General features: G+C 42.1%; 1 protein-coding gene across 1 annotated transcript in view; it reads right to left on the reverse strand.

Annotated features, from left to right (window-relative positions):
* The window catches only part of cacna1db (calcium channel, voltage-dependent, L type, alpha 1D subunit, b), a 760213-nt gene that overhangs the window by 117357 nt on the left and 626508 nt on the right, over positions 1–16348 (reverse strand). The window contains exons 37-38 of the mRNA XM_070894765.1: positions 15848–15950; positions 8047–8148 (exon numbers count right to left, since the gene is read on the reverse strand). Coding sequence (XP_070750866.1) covers positions 8047–8148; positions 15848–15950 — 205 coding nt within the window. The remainder of the gene's footprint in view (positions 1–8046; positions 8149–15847; positions 15951–16348) is intronic.

Genomic DNA, 16348 nt, shown 5'->3' on the forward strand with positions numbered 1-16348 from the left:
TACGTGCATTAACACGCACAAAGGACTGTTTATTTACCACAGGTGCCCTTTTGGAATTCGCTCGGCTGCAGCAATATTCCAGAGGAATATGGAAAGTCTACTGAAGTCCGTTCCCAGAACCGTCGTGTTCCAAGATGACATCCTGATCACCAGTCGTGACTCCAAGGAACATCTGAACAACCTGGAAGAGGTTCTACTGCGATTGGACAGAGTGGGACTCAGACTGAAGCGCTTGAAGTGCGTCTTCATGGCACCGGAGGTCGAATTCCTCGGGAGGAAAATCGCCGCTGATGGCATCAGACCTATGGACGTGAAAACCAAGGCCATCAAGAATGCACCCAAACCGCAGAATGTGATGGAGCTGCCTTCGTTCCTGGGTCTACTCAAATACTTAGCTAACTTCCGACCTAAATTGAGCATCTTACTAGAACCACTGCACATGCTATTGAGAAAAGGAGACACCTGGGTGTGGGGCGCATCGCAAGGCAGAGCTTTCAAGACAGCCACCAATCTGCTTTGCTCGAATAAGCTGCTGGTACAATATGACCCATGTAAACATTTAGTTTTGGCCTGTGACGCATCGTCATATGGAATTGATTGCGTACTCCAACAAGCCAGTGAGTCGGGGAAACTTCAACTTGTCTAAAGCGGAAAGAGCCTACAGCATGGTAGAAAAACCTTTAGTGTGTATGTACGGTGTTAAGAAGATGCATCAATACCTGTTCGGTCTGAGGTTCGAATTAGAGACTGATCACAAGCCGCTCATTTCATTGTTTTCCGAGAGCAAAGATATCAATACCAACGCTTCATCCCGCATCCAAAGGTGGGCGCTGACATTATCTGCCTACGAATATGTCATTCGCCACAGACCTGGCACAGAGAAATGTGTCGATGCTTTGAGCTGGTTGCCATTGCCCACATCGGAGGTGGAAACGCCACAACTGGCAGATCTAATGTTAATCATGGATACTTTTGAGAGTGAAGGAACCTCTGTCACAGCTCAACAAGTTAAGACCTGGACTAGCAGGACCCTATTTTATCGGTGGTAAAGGGTTGCATCCTCAAAGGGGATTGGTCTGCCATATCTAAGCAAATGTGTGAAGAGGCCAAACTGTACATTCGTCTCAAGGACATAGAAACATAGAAAATAGGTGCAGGAGTAGGCCATTCGGCCTTTTGAGCCTGCACCACCATTCCATATGATCATGGCTGATCATGAAATTTCAGTACTCCATTCCTGCTTTCTCTCCATACCCCTTGATTCCTTTAGCCGTAAGGGCCACATCTAACTCCCTTTTGAATATATCTAACGAACTGGCCTCAATAACTTTCTGTGGTAGAGAATTCCACAGGTTCACAATTCTCTGAGTGACGAAGTTTCTCCTCATCTCGGTCCTAAATGGCTTTCCCCTTATCCTTAGACTGTGACCCCTGGTTCTGGACTTCCCCAATATCGGGAACATTCTTCCTGCATCTAACCTGTCCAATCCTGTCAGAATTTTATATGTTTCTATGAGATCCCCTCTCATTCTTCTAAATTCCAGTGAATATAAGCCTAGTCGATCCACTCTTTCTTCATATGTCAGTCCTGCCATCCCGGGAATCAGTCTGGTGAACCTTTGCTGCACGAACTGTCTATTCAAGCAGATTGCATATTATGGAACAATCGCATTGTAATGCCCAAGAAAGGGAGGGAGAAGTTCATGCGTGAGTTACACAGCACACATCCAGGTATAGTAATGATGAAGGCCATCACCAGGTCCCATGTATGGTGGCCAGGAATTGATTCTGAGCTGGAAGCATGAGTGCATCAGTGCAACACTTGCATGCAGCTCAGCAAAGCACCAGCAGAATCGCCGCTGAGTCTGTTGTCATGGACATCCAAACCTTGGTCCAGGATCCATGTAGATTTTGCAGGTCCCTTCCTGGGCAAAATGTTTTTAGTGGTGGTGGATGCTTATTCGAAGTGGATAGAATGCATAATCATGTCATCCAGCACGTCCACGGCAACCATAGAGAATCTCAATGTCACGTTCGCGACGCATGGTCTGCCTGACATAGTGGTGAGCGACAATCGGTTGTGCTTCACCAGTCAGGAGTTTCATAAAAGCATAAAACATGTAAGGCCAGCACCGTTCAAGCCTGCGTCCAACGGACAAGCTGAATGTGCAGTACAAATAATCAAGCAAAGCATGAGGAGAGTAACCCAAGGGTCACTGCAGACTCGCTTGTCCTGCATACTGCTGAGTTACAGGACAAGACCCCACATACTCATAGGGGTCTCGTCTGCTGAACTCATGATGAAAAGAGGTCTTAAGACCAAGCTATCTCTGGTACACCCGGATTTAAATAATCAGTTGAATACAGAAGTCAAATTCAACAAGGGTACCACGATTGCGCAACTGTGTCACGTGAGATTTCTGTTAATGATCCTGTATATGTGTTGAACTATGGTCAGGATCCCAAATGGATCGCTGGTATGGTCATGGCCAAGGAGGGCAACAGAGTATTCGATATTAAGCTCAAGAATGGGCAAACTTGCAGGAAACACATGGATCAGACAAAGCTGAGACACACAGACGAGCCAGAACAGTCAGACGAAGAAACCATCGACGACCAACCAACCTACCAGCAGTCTTCAGAGGACTCAAGGGTCATCAGTGAACCCGGAATTTCCATCACAGACCTGTTCAATAAAAATGGACTTGCAATTCCTGACATGGCCACTGCCACCCCCAACAAGTCAGTCATCCAGCCACCAGCCACAACAGACCCCGCACACTCATCCAAGGCTGGAATCGAACTGAGACGGTCAACCCAGGAGTCAACCGGACCGTCTCAACCTGTGAAAGACTGTGATAAGATCTCAGAGCTGGATATTGTCATGTATGTACATGCTGTTTGTAGCCACCAGATGGTGTCGTTGTTGGAGGCCATTGAGCAGCATGCACATGGTGCTGCTCAGGTATAAAAGGCCAGCCATTTTGAGAGTCAGGCACTTTGGGCCGAAATAAAGCAGAGCCAAGCTTGTACCTTGCTAAGTTAAACAGTACTCAGTTTGAACCTTTAGTGCATACATAACAAGAACATTACAATAGTTTCAGTTTAGAGCTGACAAAAGCATGGATGTGGATTTAAGAGGCAGGAGCTGAGACGGGTGATTTACAGAGGTGAAAATAGGCAGTTTTTGTGATGGAGAGTAAATGGGATCGGAAAGTCAGCTCAGGATGAAATAGGACATTGTGACTGTGAACAATCTGGTTCGGCCTGAAAGTTTAGTAGGAAATTAGTCGGGAGTAGGAGGTGAGTCTTATGACCAGAGGACATGATGAGAGATGGAAAAGAAACTGGAGAAAGATGCAGATTCTTGGCTAGTGTGGGGGGAGGGGTGAGGTCAGCTTTGGGAAAGATTTGACTTATTGGGCAAGGAGAGGGAAAAAAAACAGCTGTACGGATAGTCTCAATCTTTGTGGTAAAGAAGTCCATGAGTTCCTCACACTTGGGTTGTGAGGATGGAGTGAGCAGGGGAGAGGTCTTTAAGGAGACGATTGGTAATGTGGAAAAGAAGCCAGAATGATCCTGGAGTAATGCACGATTTTGGCAGAGGAGAAATACGCTTGATGGTGCTTGATATGGTCCAACCAGCTCTGGTGATAAAAGGCTAAACCAGTTTTGCACAAGATATGCTCAAGCCTCTGCTCCTTGGACAAGGGAGCAAAGGTGGGAGTCATACTATGAGGATGGACTCTGATGAGTAGGTAAGATTATATGGAGGGAGAGATTTAGGGAGGACAGGTGGTCAGTGAATTCAGGGGAGAAAAGGCAAGGGGAGCTGAGATGAAGATTCAAATTACTAAAGATGAGGAGTTGAGGGAGGAAAGGAGGGAGAATATCTTAGTGAGAAACTTGGGTTTGGCTCGAGGAAGCTGTAGACAAATAAGAAATTTCAAAAAGTGAAGGCATGGAACAAGATGATGCTTGAAGGAGAAGAAAGTACCAGAGCAGTGGGGGAGACCAAGGTATGATTTGACAATAATGGCCATACCATCATGTGGGGAAGCTTCAGTAAGGGGCAAGGTGTTGCCATCCATGAGTCAGGTTTCAGTCCAAGTCAGTGCGTTAATGTAATCATCCACAAGTGAATGAACTGCCAGGGTAGCTATACCTTGGTGTTTTTTTAATGGAATGTAATTGCGTAGAATATTTTTTGATGGAATCTGATCGGAGAGAAAAGCAAAGTTACATAAGAAATAGGAGCATGAGTAGGCCATATGGCTCCTCGAGCCTGCTCCACCATTCAATAAGATCATGGCTGATCTGATCTTGGCCTCAACTCCACTTTCCTGCCCGTTCCCCATAAACCTTGACTCCCCTATCGTTCAAAAATCTGTCTATCTCTACTTTAAATATATTCAATGACCCAGCCTCAACAGCTCTCTGGGGTAGAGAATTCCAAAGATTCACGAACCTCGGAGAAGAAATTCCTCCTCATCTCTGTTTTAAATGTGCGACCCCTTATTCTGAAACTATGCCCCCTAGTTTTAGATTCCCGATGAGGGGAGATATCCTCTCTGCATCTACCCTGTCCAGCCCCTCAGAATCTTGCATGTTTCAATAAGATCACCTCTCATTCTTCTAAACTCCAATTATAGGCCTAACCTGCTCAACCTTTCTTCATAAAACGCCTTCATCACAGGAATCAACCTAGTGAACCTCCTCTCAACTGCCTCCAATGCAAGTATATCCCTCCTTAAATAAGGAGACCAAAACTATATGCAGTCCTCCAGATGTGGTCTCATCATTGCCCTATATAATTGTAGCAAGACTTCCCCACTTTTATACTCCATCCCCCTTGCAATAAAGGCCAACACTCCATTTGCCTTCCTAATTATTTACTGTACCTGTATGCTAACTTTTTGTGTTTCATGTACAAGGACCCCCATATCCCTCTGTACCGCAGCATTTTGTAGTCTCTCCATTTAAATAATAATTCGATTTTTTATTTTTCCTACCAAAGTGGATAACCTTACATTTTCTCACATTATACTCCATCTGCCAAATTTTTGCCCACTCACTTAATCTATCCTTTTGCAGATTATTTGTGTCCTCTTCACAACTTGCTTTCCCACCTATATTTGTATCATCAGCAAATTTGGCTACATTATACTCAGTCCCTTCATCCAAGGCATTAATATAGATTGTAAATAGTTGAGGCCCCAGCACTGATCCCTGTGACATCCCGCTAGTTACAGTTTGCCAACCTGAAAATGACCCATTTATCCCGACTCTCTGTTTTCTATTAGTTAGCCAATCTTCCATGCTAATTTATTACCCCCAACCCCGTGAGCTTTTATCTTGTGCAGTAACCTTTTATGTGGCACCTTATTGAATGCCTTCTGGAAATCCAAATACACTACATCTACTGTTTCCCTTTATCCACCCTGCTCGTTACATCCTCAAAGAACTCTAGCAAATTTGTCAAACATGATTTCGGGAGAGGATTCTGTGGAACATGATTGGAAGTTAGGGAGAAGGTTCTGTGTAACATGATTGGTGAGTAATGAAAGTAGAAATAAATAAGAAATAACCAATTAGAAAGTTATTGTGAACTTAACAAATGAGGGTGAAGTAAAAGTGCAAATCAATGTGAAAGAACAAATTGATACAGGGGGAGGGATTCTCCTCCGGGTAGGAGTACCAGGTGGATGGGATTTCCACCTTACCCTTCATATTCACATCAACTCTCACCTATTTTACTGGCTTGGCGTTCATTGTCTGTGCATGAGGGGGCTCTTGGTAGGATTCCTGCTATCAAAAGGGAGACCACCAGTGTGCGGGGATGCTGCTGTAGGACCAAGAAAGCCAAGAGTGTGTTGTTCAGGGGACAGGAGCATGTCCGACTTAAGGCCGTGAATGAGACCAGGGTCTATAGCAGTTAAGTGTTGGGGTGGAATGGAGGGAGAGAGTCCACTACAAGGTCCTCTCCTCCATAAGGGTAACTCAGAACCATTACCGCCACATCTTGGAGTTTATTATCACCTTCCTCATGGTGGCCCAGGGAAACATGAGGTAAATCCTGGCTTCGGCCCTTTGCCGCCATTTATATGCAGCAGGCATTGAAGTAGCTGCAGTCTCGGCAGAGGTGGGGGAGGGAAATCCTTGCCAGGCAATGAGGCAGCGATGGTCGGCCTCGCCGTGTGCATTTTGGCATTCTCCACTGTGATCATGCCTGATTTAAGGTAGGTAACAGGAGAAGTCCCCTCACAGACTCAATGATCATGATTCAGACGATAGACACAAGAAATGTTTTAAATGTATAATGTCAAAGGATGATTTGTAAAGATTATTTAATTTACAAGTAAACAATTTCATCTCTATAAGCCAATGCATTAAATTTCACACAATTTTAGATATAATTTTAAGGTGGTCTAATTTGTTGTAAGTATGCAGTACAATATTTAAAAGACTTTCCCACAAGGCTATTTTCATCTTTTAATAGGCAGATATAGTATCAGACTGTCGGGGAAATTTTTCAACTTCACGCGTGCAGTTAGGAATCTCACCCACTAGGAGTGGATATTGGAATCTGGTCATGTGATTTCCCAAACATTAATTTAAATGATTAGAAAACCATATGCAGTAGCTTTGAAGTTCGGTTGGCGATGCAAAGGTGGAATATTATCCCTCATATTTCTAGACTATAAACAAGTTCTCAGATAAAAGGGATTTTAATGTTTGGTGCCCTACAATTCCTGTTGTTGTGGAAGTACTATTTACTGTATATTATCCAACGTGACTGACACGACAAACATTTTGTTGCTATTAATGAGTCTACATCAGCAATTTCAGTTCTTGCACCCTTCAAATTGTCTCATCAAGGACGCAACCAAATGTTTGATAGAAAATTTATTTGCCTAATTCAATTGGATAATTTGTTCTTTTTTCCGTTTGTGCCCATCTGATAACAAATATTGTTTAGATTCAAAATGTTCTGGAAAATGTTAACCCTTACCCTGATGAGTAAAGACAAGCTCCACACAGTTAGCACAACAAATGCAGTGAATACAAGTGTAAGGGCTAATATTCTGCCAATTAAAGCATATGTTTACTGATGAACTAACATGCTTGAAAACTTGTCAACTTTTTGTAGTAATGCAAGCATGAGTGTATGAAGCTTTGTAAAGATGAAAAGCCTCCTTATTGTTTCTGATTTCCAAGACATGCAGACAGGCAGAACTGGCTGTGTGGAATATTTCTGAAGCATGGGTCTTCATTTCAAAGAAATCTTAGGGGAAATAGTTGGTAAGAGGCAACACGAGTTCCATGCCACCGGCCTAAAACAGAATTGCTTCAGAATATTCTTACAGATTGAGAGAAGAAAGGGACAGAAGCTGCAGAGAAGCTCAAGCAAAAAAGTTGAAATGTTATTGGATGCATGCGTTGCTATCTTCATCTATGCCATGCAAGCTTTAACAAAGTTGAAGCGAATGGTCACTTAATTACATCTGAAAATATTAATTAAAAAAATTAAGTAGTATTTAGCAAAATCAAAGCTGAAACATTTGAAGAATACTGACTATCAATGAGAATCTTACCAGCTATTAGTCATTAAATATAACATGATAATATTTTTCACAACATGTTCATTACTTTTCTTGTTAAGCTGCAGACCTTATGTACTTACCATTTTAATTCATTATGTTATACACTGTGGCAAATAAACAACAAATACTATGGCTACTTTTCCCATAAAATATACTTCAATAAAATAACTGTAGCTTCAAGTAAATTGTGAGATATGTCTTCAGACTCAAGTTGTTTTTCAACCACTGAACATGAAGTGAATTACAATCTTAATGCACATTTCCCTCTCATTTCAAACACAAAATTAATGATGTCTGCCTAGGAAAATATTTTTATTGGGTTATTTTCCAAAGGTGCACTTATCCCATATTATTCAATAACTAAATGGTAAAAAGCTTGTGATTCTTGAGAATATAATTTAATTAACAGCAGTAAAATCAATCTCAAAGTCATTGCACTAACCATCAGCTGGAGGCACCACCTGGTCTAGCAACTTCATACTGGTACGCTTCCAGATTTTTTTAATAACAGCTCTCAGCTCCTCATTAGCTTGATCTAGATTGCCTGCAACAAAGGAAAAAATACATGTAATAGAATTAGCCACAAGAAGCTTTTGAAATAGTGGAGCAGCTTTCAATGTATCATTTCTAGTAGAATGAATGATTTGGGCTGGTGAGATTTATTAAATATTGACATCAATATAGGTAATGCATTACTGAAAACATGGTTGGTGCAAGCAGTTATGTTTGCATTATGTATATAGATTATTTTTATGCTGCAATTACATGGATGTCTGACTTGAGATATTGCTATCTGTAGACTATTAATATCCATACCATATATCCATTGACAATACACACACTTAATTGTTTTAAAGATAGAATTAATAAATACAAAGAATCATAAATACCAGGGAGGGATTACATGACAGTAATTTTATCAAGGAGTTCAAATGACTTCATCAACCTGGGAATGAGGATATTGATTTCAAACTACTTTGAGAATAATGGGGCTAAATTCGCAGCTCTTATGGGCGCGTATGAGGTGCGCACACGCCCGTAGGGGCCACGAAAGGCCTAAACCCGGAACTTGCAATTTGTCAAGAATTTGACAGATGGCACGCATCCAAAAGTAAAGGGCCTCCGCGGGCGGAGAGTTGGGCTATTTGCCCAACTTCTGCCCAGTGAATGCCCTTGAAATTCTTACGCTGGTAAAAGCAGACGTAAGGCCTGCTTTTACTAGCGTAAGAGTTTAAAAAAAGAGAAAAATAAAATTTGATCACTCATTTATATATTAAAAACCGTGTCCATTAAGGTAAGTTTATTTTTAGCCTTGGTAAAACATATTAAAAAAAAAACAATGTTTTTTTTGTATAAAATATTTAATTAAAGTACATTCAATTAATTTTAAATGTGCAATGTGTTGTTTTAAATGTATTTAGTGTGTTAGTGTTTTTGGGGGTATTCCCATTCATACTTATGACAGCTCCATCGAAGCGGAACTCACTATAAGTATGACTGGGGATCCCCTACTTTCATTGGTTGGGCTGGCCCACATGATCCCAGGAGCGCTTGCGAACCACCTGCGCTCCTGGGATACGTGGGCCTCTACGCAGGCCTATGTGTAGAGGCACAGGACCAAAAGTCATCGAACCTCCTGGACCACCAGGTAAGTTCGTAGATTTTTTTCAGGTCAGAGGTATCAGCCTGCTGGAAGCCTCCAACTGCCAAATGTGGGCCAATGTGAACTTCAAGTTCAGTTTTGTGCTGTTAAATTTGTGATGATGGTCACACTGAAAATTAAACTTATAAGAACCATTTGTTACAATGAAGCAAGACTGAAAAATTTTATTTTTAATTTAATTATACTTTTGTTATTGCCATTTCTATTACTAGGTGTGTAGTAACAAAAAATAATACATTAAAATGTCTTTTCTATGTTTCTAAGTTTCTATGTTTTGTAATAGCAATGAACCACTAATACTTACAATTCCTGAGCATTAGATTTTGTTAGTGACACAAAGGTAACTGGAAATTTATTATAAAGTAGCAAAGGAAAACAAATCTTGAAATGAAGAAGATGAAATACATATGCAAAAATAAATGTACTGTCACAGAGAAACTTTAGCAAGGACATATCAAGTAAAATTTTAGAAATAGAAATAACAGGGTTATGCAAATTAAATGATACATGCCATGGTGCGAAAGGGAATATACTGTAGGAAAGAATTGCCCAGGGTCAAATTATCAGAGCCTAGATTTTTCTTTACAGTCTCAGCTTCCTGATCCCCTTTTTCTTGTTGCTCAACTTTTTTCTGCTTACTGGGCTCTTTCCAAGGTGAAGTTGCGTGCATGCAGTACACAATTAAAAATCTTAACATTCGCTATATTGAAGCACATCAAACCATCGGAACCTTTGCTTGAGGAGCCCAATGCTCTGTTCTATGAGAGTCCTGCTTCTGGCGTGGCTCACATTGTATGCATGTTGTGGCTCTGCATCCAGATTCTTGACAGGTATCATATGCTAGGTGTGCAGGCAGCCAGCCTCTAACGGAATGGTCGGGGGTGGGGGGAGGGGAAGAGTGTGGGTATTGAGGATTGGAGCAGGATGAAGGCATCATGACTAATGTCAATTACTGGGCACACATCTGCATAATTTGTTGCCTATGGTCGCAGATATGTTGCACATTTAACAAATGAAATCCTATTCTAGTAGGAATACTATTGTACGGGAGCATGCAGGGTGCAGTCGATGTGCTCCGACACCTGAGAAAATTACCTCAATGGAGGTAAGTATCCCATTAAATAGCATTTCTGAAGCAAGATTCCAGACTTTTAAGGCAATGACTTCCTGGTCGAGGTTAAGACCCAGTGAATCAGGCGCTTCCACAAATTTAGGAAACGGGTCCTTATTCAGTTGCAGGTCCCTTACTTTATTAAAATTAATACTGTGTTTCTTACAGGCAGCCACCAGAGCCACATAAAAAAACTTGAGACAAATTTTGAAGTGGATCGGGCACATGCGCAAATCAAGTGCGGACTGTCTCAAGTTTTAAATTCATGAATGTCTAATTTACTCATAGCCTTCTCCCCCAATCTTTGTAACCTCCAACAGCTCTAGAACTGCACCCCCAAAAAATATATTTCTGTTACTCTGACTCTAGGCTCTTATGCATATCTGCTCTCTTTTGTAGATCAATTTTAACCTTGTCCTGACTTTGGTGTGATATTCTTGAATCTTAAAAGCAACCCGGAATAAACGCAGCCTTCAAGGTTCTTTTGGAATCTGGCATAAAGGAAGTATGGTATTTGCTTAATTTGTTTTTTTTTCACATTTCTCAATCAAGTTAATGGTTTAAGGCTAAATTTGCATTTGTATTTGTGGGGACTAAAACATTTTACTAACCTTATTAGAGGCATATAAATAATAATATTGAAAATGTTATGTTATTTGAAAATTTATATTACTACACATAGCAAAATAGAGTACTCGATTTTGGCCATTGTCCCTGCTTTTAAGAGGCTGTGACCTTGATCCAAGTTTGTAGGTTGAGAGGCTGTAATGTATGCACCTGTGAGAATGCTCACAGGTTTGTAGAGCTGTTGAACTTTAGTCCCACACTCCTGATCTTTGGGCACGCTGTGCGGAGGGGAGCGGGTAGGTCCGAGGGCCTCCTTGTAGGACTGCTCCTGGGCATGGCCAAGGGTGCCATCAGCCGGTCCAGGCAGCGGGCAGTCGAGGGGGTCGTTCAGCCTGACTGCCTGCCTCTCTTCCGCGCCTACATCCGGGCCAGGGTGTCCCTGGAGATGGAGCACGCAGTGTCCACCGGTACGCTCGCGGCCTTCCGCGAGAGGTGGGCGCCGGAGGGACTGGAGTGCATCATCACCCCCGGCAACCAAATTTTCATTTGATTTTATGTTTTAAAGTTTAATTTGTTTTAATTGCCGGGGTTTTAGTGTCCCCCTCCACTTTTATAGGGGGCACTTGTAAAATATATGGTTTTAATGCTCCCCAAAAAAATCACAAAAAAACCCCACAAAAAAAAAAACATTTATTAGAAAAAGGGGCAGTTAAGTGTCTGGAGTGTCCCCCAGATCGGGGGGCACTTGATCTAATGTTTATTTTGTCCCCCCCCCCAAAAGAGTTGTAGAGCTGTTGAACTTTAGTCTCACTCTCCTGATCTTTGGGCACCTGGTGTGGAGGAGAGCGGGCAGGTCGGAGGGCCTCCTCGTAGGACTGCTCCAGGGCCTGGCCAAGGTGGCCATGAACAGGTCCAGGCAGCAGGCGGTCGAGGGGATTAATCAGCTCGAATGCCTGCCTCTCTTCCACAGCTACGTTCGCGCCAGGTTGTCCCTGGAGATGGAGCATGGCGGTTTCCACCGGTACGCTCACTGTCTTCCGCGAGAGATGGGCACCGGAGGGACTGGAGTGCATCATTACCCCCGCCAACCAAATTTTAATTTGATTTAAGTTTCCATTAAAGTTTTATTTATAAATTTGTGGGTTCTAGTGCCTTTACCAAAAGGGGGCACTTGATTTAAAGTTATGCTCAAAATAGTTATCGAACTGTTGAGTTGTGAGTGGCTTCGCCAGTCATGTGATATTCACAAGACTCAATAAAACCCCAGCCAGTTGGGTTCAGGGGATCCATGATGAGGCAGGTGGTTGTGAGCCTGGTGGATGAACTGGTAATGTGTAGTGTGATTGTTAAACCTTTGCTAATAAACCAACTAGTTCTTAATAGCAATGTGTTGCTATGAATTCTTAAACAAAGAACCCATGAAGCAATACATTACAAGAGGCATGACACATATAAATTTATTAAATTCAGCTTTGAATATCAGTATTAAGTCAACGCCACGTATCACAACATAAGAACATAAGAATTAGGAACAGGAGTAGGCCATCTAGCCCCTCGAGCCTGCTCCGCCATTCAACAAGATCATGGCTGATCTGGCCGTGGATTCAGCTCCACTTACCCGCCCGCTCCCCGTAACCCTTAATTCCCTTATTGGTTAAAAATCTATCTATCTGTGACTTTAATACATTCAATGAGCTAGCCTCAACTGCTTCCCTGGGTAGAGAATTCCACAGATTCACAACCCTCTGGGAGAAGAAATTCCTTCTCAACTCGGTTTTAAATTGGTTCCCCAGTATTTTGAGGCTGTGCCCCCTAGTTCTAGTTTCCCCGATCAGTGGAAACAACCTCTCTGCCTCTATCTTATCTATCCCTTTCATGATTTTAAATGTTTCTATAAGATCACCCCTCATCCTTCTGAACTCCAACGAGTAAAGACCCAGTCTACTCAATCTATCATCATAAGGTAACCCCCTCATCTCCGGAATCAACCTAGTGAATCGTCTCTGTGCCCCCTCCAAAGCCAGTATATCCTTCCTTAAGTAAGGCGAACAAAACTGCACGCAGTACTCCAGGTGCGGCCTCACCAATACCCTATACAGTTGCTTTTGTACTCCATCCCTTTCGCAATGAAGGCCAACATTCCATTCGCCTTCCTGATTACCTGCTGCACCTGCAAACTAACCTTTTGGGATTCATGCACAAGGACCCCCAGGTCCCTCTGCACCGCAGCATGTTGTAATTTCTCCCCATTCAAATAGTCTTCCCTTTTTTTGTTTTTTTTCCCAAGGTGAATGACCTCACACTTTCTGACATTGTATTCCACCTGCCAAACCTTAGCCCATTCGCTTAACCTATCTAAATCTCTTTGCAGCCTCTCTGTGTCCTCTACACAACCCGCTTTCCCACTAATCTTTGTGTCATCTGCAAATTTTGTTACACTACACTCTGTCCCCTCTTCCAGGTCATCTATGTATAGTGTAAACAGTTGTGGTCCCAGCACCGATCCCTGTGGCACACCACTAACCACCGATTTCCAACCCGAAAAGGACCCATTTATTCCGACTCTCTGCTTTCTGATAGCCAGCCAATTCTCTATCCATGCTAATACATTTCCACTGACCCCGAGTACCTTTATCTTCTGCAGTAATCTTTTGTGTGGCACCTGATCGAATGCCTTTTGAAAATCTAAATACACCACATCCATCGGTACACCTCTATCCACCATGCTCGTTATATCCTCAAAGAATTCCAGTAAATTAGTTAAACATGATTTCCCCTTCATGAATCCATGCTGCGTCTGCTTGATTGCACTATTCCTATCTAGATGTCCCGCTATTTCTTCCTTAATGATAGTTTCAAGCATTTTCCTCACTACAGATGTTAAACTAACTGGCCTATAGTTACCTGCCTTTTGTCTGCCCCCTTTTTTAAACAGAGGCGTTACATTAGCTGCTTTCCAATCCACTGGTACCTCCCCAGAGTTCAGAGAATTTTGGTAGATTATAACGAATGCATCTGCTATAACTTCCGCCATCTCTTTTAATACCCTGGGATGCATTTCATCAGGACCAGGGGACTTCTCTACCTTGAGTCCCATTAGCCTGTCCAGCACTACCCCCCTAGTGATAGTGATTGTCTCCAGGTCCTCCCTTCCCACATTCCTGTGACCAGCAATTTCTGGCATGGTTTCTGTGTCTTCCACTGTGAAGACCGAAGCAAAATAATTGTTTAAGGTCTCAGCCATTTCCACATTTCTCATTATTAAATCCCCCTTCTCATCTTCTAAGGGACCAACATTTACTTTAGTCACTCTTTTCCGTTTTATATATCTGTAAAAGCTTTTACTATCCGTTTTTATGTTTTGCACAAGTTTACCTTCGTAATCTATCTTTCCTTTCTTTATTGCTTTCTTAGTCATTCTTTGCTGTTGTTTAAAATTTTCCCAATCTTCTATTTTCCCACTAACCTTGGCCACCTTATAAGCATTGGTTTTTAATTTGATACTCTCCTTAATTTCCCTGGTTATCCCTTCTCTTACCGCCCTTCTTTTTCATTGGAATATATTTTTGTTGAGCACTATGAAAGAGCTCCTTAAAAGTCCTCCATTGTTCCTCAATTGTGCCACCATTTAGTCTGTGTTTCCAGTCTACTTTAGCCAACTCTGCCCTCATCCCACTGTAGTCCCCTTCGTTTGAGACACTACTTCCTCACCCTCAATCTGTATTACAAATTCAACCATACTGTGATCACTCATTCCGAGAGGATCTTTTACTAGGAGATCGTTTATTATTCCTGTCTCATTACACAGGACCAGATCTAAGATAGCTTGCTCCCTTGTAGGTTCTGTAACATACTGTTCTAAGAAACAATCCCGTATGCATTCTATGAATTCCTCCTCCAGGCTACCCTGTGCGATGTGAGTTGACCAATCGATATGTAGGTTAAAATCCCCCATGATTACTGCCGTTCCTTTTTCACATGCCTCCATTATTTCCTTGATTATTGCCCGCCCCACCGTGAAGTTATTATTTGGGGGCCTATAAACTACGCCCACCAGTGACTTTTCCCCCTTACTATCTCTAATCTCCACCCACAATGATTCAACATTTTATTCATTAGAGCCAATATCGTCTCTCACAACTGCCCTGATATCATCCTTTATTAACAGAGCTACCCCACCTCCTTTCCCTTCTTGTCTATCTTTCCGAATTGTCAGATACCCTATATGTTTAATTCCCAGTCTTGGCCACCTTGCAACCACGTTTATGTAATGGCCACCAAAAGATACCCATTTGTAATGATTTGAGCCGTCAACTCATTTACTTTATTTCGAATGCTGTGTGCATTTAGGTAGAGTGTTTTAATACTAGTTTTTAATCCATGATTTTTAGTTTTGACCCCTCCTGCAGCCCCTTTACATTCAGTGGCCCTTTTTGTTTTTTGCCTTGGGTTTGTCTGTCCTCCACTTTTACTCATCTCCTTTCTGTCTTTTGCTTTTGTCTCCTTTTTGTTTCCCTCTGTCTCCCTGCATTGGTTCCCATCCCCCTGCCACATTAGTTTAACTCCTCCCCAACAGCACTAGCAAACACTCCCCCTAGGACATTGATTCCCATCCTGCCTAGGTGCAGACCGTCCGGTTTGTACTGGTCCCACCTCCCCCAGAACCGGTTCCAGTGCCCCAGGAATTTGAATCCCTCCCTGCTGCACCACTGCTCAAGCCACGTATTCATCTGAGCTATCCTGCGATTCCTACTCTGACTAGCACCTGGCACTGGTAGCAATCCTGAGATTACTACTTTTGAGGTCCTACGTTTTAATTTAGCTCCTAGCTCCTTATTTAATTTTTACAAGATTTAATTTAGTTACAGGAACAGTTCTGATTCAGATCTGCACAAAACTTACCCTCGGTTTTGATTTTCAAAGCTGTCCTCACCAAGGCAAAGAGGGTTGCATTGAACATCACTGTTCCATCACTATTTAGGGGCATGTTCATGGCTACCAATCTCTGCAATTTACAAAAAAGGGTAAATTTTAGATATACACTATAAAAGATATAGGCAATGTTACTTTATTTTCTGTTTGGGTAAGAATTATGACAAAAATATCATTTAAACAGTCTAAGGTGCTGAAGTGAATTATTAATTTAAAAACCTAATATGGTTTTCCGAATTATCTTTTATTCTTCTTGGCTCAGCAGAAGCTCCATTAGCGGCAGTAAAGGAGCTCAATCCACAATAAGTTGAATTCTTAATAAGAACTACTCTGAGAATCTTTTCGACCTTGTATTAATGAAGTTCCACTTCACATCATTTTTACATTCATTTTTACATTCTGCAAGAATTGACAGTCCTAAATAGCAGAATAAGATTTTTTGAGATTTGTTTTGTGTCCAAGAAAAACAAA

Source organism: Pristiophorus japonicus, chromosome 12 (genome assembly GCF_044704955.1).
Source record: "Pristiophorus japonicus isolate sPriJap1 chromosome 12, sPriJap1.hap1, whole genome shotgun sequence".
In the NCBI taxonomy this organism is placed as follows: domain Eukaryota; kingdom Metazoa; phylum Chordata; class Chondrichthyes; family Pristiophoridae; genus Pristiophorus; species Pristiophorus japonicus.